General features: G+C 29.1%; 1 protein-coding gene across 1 annotated transcript; it reads left to right on the top strand.

Annotated features, from left to right (window-relative positions):
• The first annotated feature begins 10,954 nt into the window (after positions 1-10,954).
• Positions 10,955-12,569, top strand: LOC102662834 (uncharacterized). The gene is made up of 4 exons (XM_006578305.4): positions 10,955-11,275; positions 11,344-11,481; positions 11,550-11,684; positions 11,753-12,569. The coding sequence occupies exons 1-4, from the start codon at positions 11,008-11,010 to the stop codon at positions 12,484-12,486; spliced, it is 1,275 nt and encodes a 424-aa protein (XP_006578368.2). The 5' UTR covers positions 10,955-11,007; the 3' UTR covers positions 12,487-12,569.
• The last annotated feature ends 244 nt before the right edge of the window (positions 12,570-12,813 follow it).

Here is a 12,813-nt window from a genome sequence, read left to right as displayed (position 1 = left end):
ATTCAAAATGGAACAGATTTACATCATTCAAAATTTTCTTTTTCAATCACACATATAATCTAATCAGAAAAAAGACTAACTTATGCTGACCTCCAAAAATGCCTTATAGTTGCTAAACTATAGGTGTATGCAGATAGTCCTTCTAGGTGTATGTGAATAATACTTTTGGGTCCTCAGAGGATAAGTTGTATCCTAAGCTAGGTGCATGTGAAATGAAAGAGGTTTTAAATGGGGAAGGGAAAACTTGATTCTTAGACCAAACCTTCTATGTTGAAACGGTGAAGGAAATGATGTTTCTTCATTGGACAAAACATGTTGCCAAAGAGAAGAGGGGTAGAGATTCCTACAGAATTTGAAAAAAAAAGAGAAACTTGAGATAAAAAAAGGACAAAGGAAGAATAATAAAAGATAAAGGAAGAAATGTGCTAGTGAAGATTTATAAGTGTCTCCAAAAGCCTCCACAATAAAAGATATATGATTTTGTCTTCTGGTGATGTTAGTAAAATGAAAATAAAAGATTAGAAACATCAGTGACACTGTGATACAAACACTTCTATTACAAATCAACAAACGTTGTATGTAATCAAATCAATGTTGTTAAAAGGACCTGGACATTTACATACTAATAAGAAAGGTTTTATATAAGAATGCTCCAAAACTATTTTCTGCATAATAACTAAATCTTTCATCTTCAAAGCTCTGGACATAATAAATATAAAGTGTGATAGGAAAGACAAACAATTACATCCACCATAATACAATGACCACAATGTTTTAGAAACAATCTCCATGGCTATTTTTTTTAATTCTCATCTTTTTTTTAATATGTTTTTATGTGGGTGGAGGCAGTATATAAGGAATGCAATTTTTATTGAGCTAATGAGATTCTCAACCAAACCAAACACTAACATCAATTTCACAAAATAAAAATGCATCTTAGAAAGGAGAGAAGCAAAGGAAAACAAAGACTTATCTTGTCCAGGGGGCGTATGTGGAGCTCCAATAAAAGATATATGATGATTCTATCTTTATCGGACACAAAACATGTTGGCAAAGAGAAAAGGGGAAGAGGTAGAAATTCCTACAGAAATTGAAAAGAAAAATGAGAAACTTGAGATAAAAAAGACAAAGGAAGAATAAAAAAAAAAGATGAAGGAAGAAATGTGCTAGTGGAGATTTAGAATTGTCTCTAAAAGCCTCCACAATGAAAGATATATGATTCTGTCTTCTTGTGAAGTTACTAAAATGAAAACAAAAGATTAGAAACATAAGTGACACTGTGATACAAACACTTCTAATATAAATTAGCAAACGTTGTATGTAATCAAATCAATGGTGTTAAAAGGACCTGGATATTTACATACTAATAAGAAAGGTTTTATATAAGAATGCTCCAAAACTATTTTCTGCATAATAACTAAATATTTCATCTTAAAAGCTTTGAACATAATAAATATAAAGAATGACAGGAAATACAAACAACTACATATACCACAATACAATGATCACAATGTTTTGGAAACAATCTTCAGGGCTATTTTTATAATCTTTTTTTTTTATATTCTATTTTTATGTGGGTGGAGGAAGTATTGTAGGAATGCAATTTTTAATGAGCTAATGAGATTCTCAACCAAATCAAACACTAACATCAATTTCACAAAATTAAAATGATGAGGACAATTGGCTGAAAACTATTTTGTTGGAGTTGGTTAGTGTGTAACTGTGCAGTTAATTCCTCAAGAAGCAAAATAATTGCATTCCTTTTTTCTCCAAATGCATGACATTTTGACACGTGTCATTTCTTTGCCAATTGAAGCAGTTTTTGGATCCTCAATTGTTAGTATTATATATATATATATATATATATATATATATATATATATATATATATATATATATATATATATATATAACTTTTCGTTTGCCAAGAAAAAAAAGTGAGTAATTGGTTAGAGCCTCTAATCGAGTCACCTTGTCTTGCACTTTCATTGTTCTTGTTTTAATGACAATCATATATTGTTGTTTATACCATGATACATGACATTGAAGATTCAAACTAGGCTTTTATTTAAATATGGTTTTTCATACATTACAACTACCTAATAATGGAGCCAAAGCTAAACATGACTCACCTTAGCTCAAATGAACCTAATTGTGGCACTAGTAGCTAGTAATACCTAGTTTCGAGATATTGATTGTAACACAATGGTGCAGAGATTGAATTCCAATGATAAAATTCTCAATGAAAGGGTGGTGATGCTTGAGGCTGAAAGGAATAAAAGGAGTTTCAAGGTGAGTGATTGAAGGAACCAAATTGAAGAAAAAATTGTCAAAGGAGGGGAGAGGGAAATCAACAAGGTAGAGGCGACGGGTGATACCATAGAAAACGTGAGAACCTGATTTTACTTTTTTTAATTAAAAATAAAATTTAAATTGAATTCCAGTGCTAAGGTGACATCTATTGCACAATTTGGTGTAAAAATTGTAGTGCGCCTATCATTTCTCTTTAAAAAATAGGTTATAGTATAGTATATGAATTTGGAATCAAATTTCACTACTAAATTGTAGGATTTTTAATAAATTCATTACTCAATATGTTCCTATGGAAATTTCTAACCATACGCTTAGCAACTCCAATCTTCCTAAATCCGTGTGGGCTGAAGCACTAAAGATGGCAGTGTATATATTAAACCGTGTTCCAATCATGGATGTTCCAAAGACACCTTTTGAGTTGTTTAAAGGTTGGAAGCCGAGTTTGAAACATATGCGCGTTTGGGGTTGTCCGAAGTGAGAATATATAACCCACAAGAGAATAAACTTGACCTTTTTTTGCGATGAATCCTTTTGTCCCATTCTTTAATAATCAGAAAGATCCTTTTCGATCAAGTTTGATTTTTTTGTTGTTTGGAATCAGGACTCTTCTACTGCATTTTTATTTACTTTTTTATTTCTTTTCTTCCATCATTCCTTAACTCCCACAAGGTTTGGTCCTGTAGAATATGGCCCATATCATCATTGAGAGAAAAGGATGACTATTAGTGGGTATTTCATTGGATATGCCGAAAGGTCTAAAGGTTATAGGTTTTACTGTCCATATTATATTACTAGGATTGTGGAATCAAGAAATGCCATGTTTCTTGAAAATGATTTGATCAGTGGGAGTGATCAATTGAGAGACTTAGGTTCTGAAATTGATTATATAGAGTCTTAACCTTCCACATCAAGTGAAAGATTGGTTGTAATTCATACCCTTTAAGTTCAAAGGGATGATGAACAACACATGACTAACATTCCACAACCTATTGTTGATAATCTAGTAGATCAAGTTGATCATCAAATTCCTAAAAATGATGAACAACTAGTTGAACAACATGACCCCCAAGAAAATGTTGATGCAGCATTAAGGAGGTCTACTAGAGTAAGAAAATAAGCTATTCCTAGTGATTATATTGTATATTTGCAAGAATCTGACTATAATATTTGAGCTGAAAATGATCCCAAAACTTTTGATCAAGTCATGAGTTGTAAAGAGTCAAATTTATGGTATGATGTCATAAAGGATGAGTTGAATTCCATGCAGAGTAACGGAGTTTGGAACCTTATAGAGTTGCCTAATGGGACAAAGGCCATTGGCTGTAAATGGGTCTTTAAGACCAAAAGGGATTCATTAGGCAACATTGAGAGATACAAGGCAAGACTCGTTGCTAAGGGATTTACTCAAAAAGAAGGAATCGACTACACAGAGACTTTTTCTCCTGTATCTAAGAAAGATTCTCTTTGTATTATCTTTACATTAGTTGCTCATTTTGACCTTGAATTGCAACAAATGGATGTGAAAACAATCTTTCTTAATGGTGATTTAGAGGAGGAGGTTTATATGAAACAACCTGAAGGCTTCTCCTCTAGTAGTGGTGAGCATTTGGTTTGCAAGCTTAATAAATCTATATATGGTTTAAAACAAGTCTCCCGTCAGTGGTACCTTAAGTTTCATGGGATAATTTCTTCATTTGGTTTTGATGAAAACCCCATGAATCAATGCATATACCACAAGGTCAGTGGGAGTAAAATATGTTTCTTGTTTTATATGTAGAAGATATTTTAGTTGCGGCCAATGATCGGGGTTTGCTACATGAGGTGAAACAATTTCTCTCTTAAGAATTTTGACATGAAGGATATAGGTGATGCATCTTATGCCATTGGCATTAAGATTCATAGAGATAGACCTCGAGGTATTTTAGGTCTATCACATGAAAAACATTCCTTATGCTTCAGTTGTTGGAGGCCTCATGTATGCTCAAGTGTGCACAAGGCTTGACATTGCTTTTGCAGTTGGAATGTTAGGAAGATATCATTAGAGTAATCCAAGTATTGACCATTGGAGAGCTACAAAGAAAGTCATGAGGTACCTTCAGGGGACCAAAGATTACATGCTTATGTATAGACAAACACACAATCTAGATGTGATTGGTTATTCAGACTCAGACTTTGCTGGCTGTGTTGATTCTTGCAAATCAACATCTGGGTACATTTTCATGATGACTGGTGGAACTATTTCGTGGAAGAGTGTTAAGCAGACTTTGACTGCTACTTCTACCATGGAAGTTGAGTCTGTCTCTTGTTTTGAGGCTACATCACATGATGTATGGCTTAAGAGTTTCATTTTTGGGCTGAAGATATTTGATACTATTTCAAGGCCTTTGAGAATTTTCTACGATAACTCAACTACTGTCTTTATGGCTAAGAATAACAAAAGTGGAAGTTGAAGTAAACACATCAACATTAAGTACTTAGTCATTAAAGAAAGAGTAAAAGACAAGAAAGTGGTCATTGAGCATATAAGCATTGAGTTGATGATTGCTGATCCTTTGACTAAGGGCATGCCACCTTTTAAATTCAAGGATCATGTAGAAAGAATGAGACTTGGTTCCACTTTATGATTGTATACATATAGGTTAGAGTTGAAACTTTTATATTGTGATATTTTCTCATATTCAGGTGCGCATTGATTTATTTGAGGAAAATTATGTTTTGGACCAAGAATAAACATTAGGTTTATTCATTAAGTTTTATTACCACTTTGAGTATACTGCTTGGAAATTGAGCTTATTGTAATACATGGATGATATTACTAGTTATAAGAGGAACTATGATTCGTATATTCATTTCTAAAAGATTCAGCATTAACTTATTTTAATCAATGAGTCAAAACATTTGGACTAAGTAGGAGAATGTAATAATTTGGTCTGTGTGTTTTGGATAATAAAATGTTCCATCAGTTTTGAAATTAAGAAGCTAAATATTGAATGACTACTAATGGGTGGTAATGACTACTAATGAGTGGTAATGACTACTAAATGCATTCTTGATGGTAGAATGTCTATATATAGCACATGTATTTGGTCTCTGAGCTTACCTCTTCTAATTTCGTCTGATCCACCATCTACATAGAGAGAGTGAGAGCTTGAAAGAATCAAAACAAGGCAGCTCTTTCATGACAATGGTTTGAGGTACATTTTGATTTTTTTCTTCCAGCATTTTGTTAATGATTTGTGTTTCATTTGTAGTTTGTAACACCACAAGTTAAAAATTTTAGTCTAACATAAAAAAAGATGTTGCCATCTTTTGACATTCACCGTAAAATTGGTATTATCTCTAATTAATTAAGAAAATTAATCATAACTTTTAAAATATTTATCCCACTCAAAAACAATTGAAAGCTAGCTATTTCAAAGATTTATTTTATTTAGATGAAGCTCAAATTTTGTTATTACTTTGAAAAAAGAGGATTAATATATTTTTTAATTTTTTAGCTCGTCAGAGTTGATCCTCTACTCTTATGTATCTTCCGACAAGGGTGGATCCAGCAAAAGAAATTAGGGGGAGGCCAAATATAACTTTTATAACAAAAATTTACACTAACTATTTATTTTATAAAAGAAAAAATCTAGAATATATTAAAATGAATTTCAATAAATGTATTATACAACTTAATATTTTTTATTATATCATGTTATTGATATAAAATATTTACCAACTTTGTCAATGACTAATATTTGTCAAAGAACCTAACTAGTCACCTTTAATATGATCTTCCCTCTCAATCACATTTTTAATTACTATTCACAAGATTCATATTCTAGACCTTATTCTAGGGGATTGAGCCCACTATTATCCGAACCAACAATTAATATACAACTTAATATTTAATTTTTTTTCTAAAGTTTATATAATGATGTTTAGATTCATAAGTTTCAAGTTAGACTCATACTCTTGAAGCCAAAAATAGATATGAGCCTAACAATAATAAGAAAAATGATAAAATATATAAGAGAAATACATTAAAAAGACAAGGCCCCCCTTCTCAATACCTATGTCCACCTCTGGTGTAATAGAAAAATCAGAATTGTATAATTCTTTTTGTAGAAAATATCCGTGTGTTGTATTTTTTAATTTTATTAATTATTAATTTTCTGTTTTTTTATTTACTTTTGTAGTGATTTAAATTTGATTAGATAGTGTCAATTTAGAAAGAAGATTTAAAAAATCAAATCTTGTGTCTCAAAATCTCAAGATTAAGAATATGTCAAATCCAATTAATCATTTTGTTGTTGTTGTAATGATTGAAAATGATCAAGGAGAAATTTGAGTACTCACACTAAGTTATTACAATTTGTATCCCAAAATTTAACAAGGTTAAGAAGATGTAGTCCAATCATTCTTTTTCCATTTACAATTTTAATTATTTAAATTTGCTATTATACTTTTTTTAAAGGTCCCCGAGATATTTGAAAGCAACTCTTAAAACTTGATCATGAACATGATGCTGCAGCACCTGCCGGACTAACTAGCGTTGTGAAACAAAAACAAGTGAAGTAAAAGAATACTACAGATGACTTGTGGTTTTGGGATGGGAAACAGATGGATGGCACACGGTGAATAGTTTCTTGGAGGTTCATAGAGAATAGTAATGGCTTTTGTGTGTGAGAAATGTTGGAGGAGGTGGTGTTTGAGAAATGTTGGAATAAGATAAAGACTTTATTGTGCAGAAGCAAGTTTCTTTGATCAAAATAGTGGACATAGGAACAAGGAAAAAGAGAATTTGGAAGCATACTTGAAATGGTCAGCATAAATTATGTGTTTTTATGTTTCTTTTCTCTTTTTCTTTTTTTTTTTCGGGGGGAGTATGAACTTGATTGACTTGCAAAATGGGAGTGAAAAACAAACAAGCAAATCAAATGATTCCCCCTTTTTATTCAAATTTTGATTTTTTTTTGTTTTTCACTTTTCTATTTTCTTTTAAAAATTTTCATTTTTTCAATTTTTTTTCATATTTTATAATTTTTCAGGAGAAAATTCGGTATATACAATGAGCATTATTTTTTTATAGATATAATTTATTTTTAGGAAAATAAGCTCTCCGTGTAGCTTGGTGGGTGTTGGGGTATGTGTTTGTGTTATGTATTTTATATTTTTATTTTATGTGTAAAATTTGTCATATTTGTGAAATAAAAATGTGATATTTTAAAAAGTTTTGTTCAAGACAAAAAAAAACTCCTCCGAGTAGTTTATTCAAAAGGGGCTTAAATATGTTTTTATTTTTAATAAATATTTAAATTTTATTTTTGTTTTTTTATTGTTTTCTGTTTAATTCCTAATAAAACAATTATTTTGTTTTTGTTTTTGTTTCCTGTTATTTTTTGTCTCTAATAAATTAATAAATTTTATGTTTGTTCTTTGATAAATTAACAAATTTATTTTAGTCCCGATTAATTACAAATGAATTTTTTTTATCATAAAACAAACAAAAAATTCAGTAATTTATTAGGGATTAAAAAAATTGTCAAAGATAAAAAATAAAATTGTTATTTTATTAGGAACTTAATGTAAAACAAAAATTTATTTGGAAGCAAACACAAAAATAAATAATTTATTAGGAATCAAAAACATATTTAAACCTTAAAAAGTTATTCATTTTTAATTTTTGTTCTTTATGAAAAACCTTTTATTATTTTAAGAATTTTTTTTCTAAAAAGTGTTTGGTACAACTTTTACTTATAATGAGAAATTAAGTTAAAAATAAGTTGGATTAAACACACCCTAACACTTGAGATTTGACTTATCATTTGAGTTAACCATTAAGGGTATAAAATATGACATAATTCAATATATAAATATGTTTAAAGAAGAAAATGATGTTGTTAATTATCTAACTCATTGGTAGGAGTTTGGATTGCATATTTTAGATAGATCCCTAATGAGGTAGTACAATTTTTATGTTTAAAGATGTTAAGGGGTTAACAATCTCCTATATGATTCACTTCTAAAATTATTTGGGTTCTTGCCCTCCTCAATGCAAAAATAAAAAATACATCAATATATTAGCATTAATGGTTATACTTTATAAATCATTTAAGTTTTTACTTTTTTAATGTCACTCTTGAATGTTATTTGTCTATCGTGACATTGTAATTTTTTATATTTAAACGTCATGTCATAAGTGAATTTTATTACAGTTTGTCGGTTTCACTATATAGTATTCATTTACAATACATTTATATCTTTCCTTGAAACAAATATAAATGAATCAAACTTTTCTCATAAGGTAAAATAAACTAATGCACTTCAACTATAAAAACTATCATCTAGTTTCTCTAGAAGTTGAGGCGCATAAGTTAATTTTAGGTTAAATTATAATTTTGGTCATCTAGTTTCTTAAATTCATGATTTTGGTCCCCTTGGATTTTAATTGTAACATTTGGTCCCGTCTTATTCTTATAAATGGGTGATTGTGGTCCTCCTTATAGATTATTAATAAATAAATTCTGATTAATTGAGTTATTAAGTTAATTAAAATTAATAAAAACTATTAATTATTAAAAAATTATTAATTCTAATTTTCCACAACATATTATGTTTCTCCTCTTCTCTGCAAACATTTCTTCTACCTTCATTTCCGCACGTGACTCCTCTTCTCCAACAATAACACCACATTAAGGTTAATAGTCTTTTATTAAAGTTTTTTAATGATTAGTAATGTTTATTTGATTTATAATTAATTTAATATCGCTAATGATCTCGATTATTAGTTAGTAATCTATCAGGGGGATCAAAATCGAAAATTTATCAAACCAGAGGGACCAAATGTTACAATTAAAAATTAAGGGAACCAAAATCATGAATTTGGAAAATCAGGGGAACCAAAATTACAATTCAGTCTCAATTTTAACTAATGAGAGATGTTTGATAAACATATTTTTTATTTTGTTCTCTTATAAGTTCTTATTGAGATTTTTTTCTCAGCATATCTCAATAGTATTAAAAAAATTTAAATATGACATAATGTAAAATATTTAATGTTGAAAAAGTCACACAATTCATTAAGAAACAATATATAGAGAAACATTTTTATTCTTAAAAGTGTAGGGTTAAGAGTTTTTTTTGTTATAAGTTCTTTAGGCCATTTGATATAAGTCTAATCTTCGTTAAAAGTATTGAGCTTAAACCTTATACTTGACAAATGTTTTACATAAGTTTGAAATCTTAACACCTAAGAGAACATAATTTATTTTTACTTACAAGATGAATTGATCAATAGGGATAGAAAACATGACATAATCAATACTTAAATACATTTAAAGAAGAAAATGGTGTTGTTGATTTATTAGTTTATAGGAAAGAGTTTGGATTGCATATTTTAGATAAACCCCCAACGAGGGTAGTTTTTCGATTTAAAGATGTCATGAGGTTAACAATACTATGTAGAATTCTTTTTAGATTTGTTTGGGTTTTTGTCGTCCATGGTTCAAAATAAAGAGCATAAATATATGAGCATTAATGGTTATACTATATAAATCATTTAAGAGTGTGCTTCTTTAATGTGATGTCTTTCTATTGTGGCATTTTAACTTTTTATATTTTTTTATCATAAATTACTTTTATTAAAGATTGTCGGTGGTTTCACTATATTGTATCCACACTACATCAACATCTTTCCTTGAAACAAATATAATTCACAAGGATAGTATTCAAACTTGGTAAAAGTAAATAAAACTTCACTCATTAGATTAAAGAAACTTATGCAATCCAATAATAGAAACTCTCATCTAATTTCTTTAAAAGTTTAGGCGTGTAAGTTAATTTTAACTTATAGGAGATGCTTGATTAATCTTGTTTTCAATTTGTTATCTTTTAAGTGCTTATTGAAATTTTTTTCCAAGCATATCTCAATAGTATTAACAACAAAAATTCAAATATGACATAATGTGAAATGTTTAATGTTAGAAAAATCATATGATTCATTAAGAGGTAGTATATTGAGAGAAATATTTATTTTTAAGAGTACTCAGTTAAGAGATTTTTTTTAAGTCTAATCTACATTAAAAATAAAAATAACATTAAGTTTAAACCTTATTCATTAAAAATATTTCTCATAAGCTTAAAATCTTAACACTTGAGAGAACATAATTTATTTTGACTTATGAGTTTACTTAACCATTAAGGAAAAAAAATATGACAATATAATATTCAATACTTAAATATGTTTAAAAAATAAATGTTGTTGTTGATTATTTATCTCACAAGTAGGAGTTTATATTGCGTATTATAGATAGACCCCAATGATGTAGAGTCATTTTTTTGTTTATAAGTGTCACGAGGTTAACAATACCCTATAGAATTTATTTTAAATTTGTTTGGGCTCTTGCCTTCCTCAATACCGAAAAATATATGAGCATTAATGGTTATATTATATACATAATTTATTATCTTGCTTCTTTAATACCCCTATTGAATATACATGACGTCTTTAATTAATGCCACTATTGAATATACATGACGTCTTTCTATTAATGCCAGCATTGTCGGTTTTGGTGGATAGTATTCAGGTTGTATTTATATTTTTTTCTTCAAGCAAATATAAATAAGTTTGAGGAGTAAGCATACTTCGTCACTCAAATAAATCATTTTAATCTGTTTAAATCTTTGTTGAAAGAGCTGGTTTTCTCATTCATGATGAATACTTCTTCAGCTTTCGATAAAGAAAATGTTAAGGGGAAAGAGAAATGCAATTGTTGCTCTTATTGTGAAAGAGCATTTGACAATTATGAAGGTCTTGAATATCATAAAAAAATGCATGAAGTTGAGTTTAAGCGACTCGTCAATCAAAGCAATCATTTTCATAATTCAATGGATATCAGCAAGCCCATTCTTGGACATGGAAATGTCTCAATGAAAACTTTGTATGGAGCTACAACAAACAATCCTTGTGTAACAAAAGGTAAATCAATAGTCATATTTTAGTTTAATAATTCTTCTAAATCAAGTCACTAATCATGCTAAATGTAGGACATTGTTATGGTGGCAATAACAGAGGAGACCATAATTCATTGTTTATGACTTCAAGTTATTCTTTTACAAGAACCAACAATGCATCCTTGGTAGCGTCACTTCCAAATAAGGAGACCAATCCTTTTTTAACGAATGGTAAATCAATAATCATCTCTTAATTTAATAATTCTTCTAATTCAAGCCACTAATCTTTATAAATGTAGGAAATTGTTATGGTGGTAATAGCCAAGGAGACCATAATTCATTGTTCATGCCACCTAATTATTCTTTTACAAGTAGCAACAATGCATCCTTGGTAGCGCCAATTCCAACTAAGGGGATTTCTTGTGTAACAAAAGGTAAAACAATAATCATATTTTAATTTAATAATTCTTCTAATGCAAGTAACTAATAATTGTAAATACAGGGAATTGTTATGGTGGTAATAGCCAAGGAGACCATAATTCATTGTTCATACCTCCAAATTATTCTTTTACAAGAACCAACAATGAATCCTTGGTAGCAACAATTCCAAATAAATGGACCATTCCTTTTTCTCAGTATGTGAACCATCCAATTTATATGGGTTCTTCTAATAATCATATTGGTCACGCACCAAGTGTAAGTTCTGGTATAAGTCATCAATTTGATGCTAGCAATTCACAATTTTTTATTGATGATTTTTCCATACCTTTTAGAAGCAAATTTCAAAATATCAAACCTAATGGTATCCATCTTTCATATCCAATCTTTGTTAGAAATCCTTCTTTACCAGGTTATCACATGACTGAACGTGGTTTATCCATATTCCCTGACTCTCTTAAGCCTTTTTTTGTTGATACCCAAACACATTCTGTTAGCTTAAACAATATTCACCAAATTTGTGAGAGAGTGAAAAAACACAATAGAGATAAAGTCCAAGAAAAAAGTTCAATGATGAATCCACCCAAAAGGCCCAATATCAACTATGGTCCACTTGTCTATCATGAAAGAGAGATGTTGCAAAAGAATGAAACACTTTTTTCTACCAAAGATGCAAAGCTTAAAGATATAGATGCAATTGTCTTCAATGATGAAGGAAAGATTGGTTCTAATTCAAGGAGCAAAAATAAAGTAAAAGAGCAAGAAGATGATGATTTGGATCTTTCCCTTCATTTATAGATATGTATTTCTTTTGAATGAATATCATTCATATGAGTTTAAATTTATCTAGTAACAATTTTTCTCTTTTTTATGTAATCAATAGTGAAATATTTAGTTAATGCATTATTATTTTATGCATCTTATCTTATTATGTATGCATTTTCTAGTGAATTATTAAAGTATTATAATAATACATATAAAAAAACTACTAATTATTTTAAGATTTTTTTTCTAATAATAGTTTGGTGCAACTTTTACTTATAAGAAGAAATTAATTTAAAAATAAGTTAGGTCAAACACATCCTAACTATTGAGAGAACATAATTTATTTTGACTTATCAATTG

The sequence above is a fragment of the Glycine max genome, chromosome 4, assembly GCF_000004515.6.
Source record: "Glycine max cultivar Williams 82 chromosome 4, Glycine_max_v4.0, whole genome shotgun sequence".
In the NCBI taxonomy this organism is placed as follows: Eukaryota; Viridiplantae; Streptophyta; class Magnoliopsida; order Fabales; family Fabaceae; genus Glycine; species Glycine max.
The sequence above is the reverse complement of the archived record's forward strand: the minus strand, read 5'-3'. Positions and strand labels throughout refer to the sequence as shown.

What these genes read in the sequence shown, in the direction of transcription:
- LOC102662834 (XM_006578305.4), top strand. Translation starts at nt 11,008, where the DNA reads ATGATGAATACTTCTTCAGCTTTCGATAAAGAAAATGTTAAGGGGAAA. An exon ending in CAATCCTTTTTTAACGAATG is followed by an intron (nt 11,482 to 11,549) that starts GTAAATCAATAA and finishes TTATAAATGTAG; the next exon opens with GAAATTGTTATGGTGGTAAT. An exon ending in GATTTCTTGTGTAACAAAAG is followed by an intron (nt 11,685 to 11,752) that starts GTAAAACAATAA and finishes TTGTAAATACAG; the next exon opens with GGAATTGTTATGGTGGTAAT.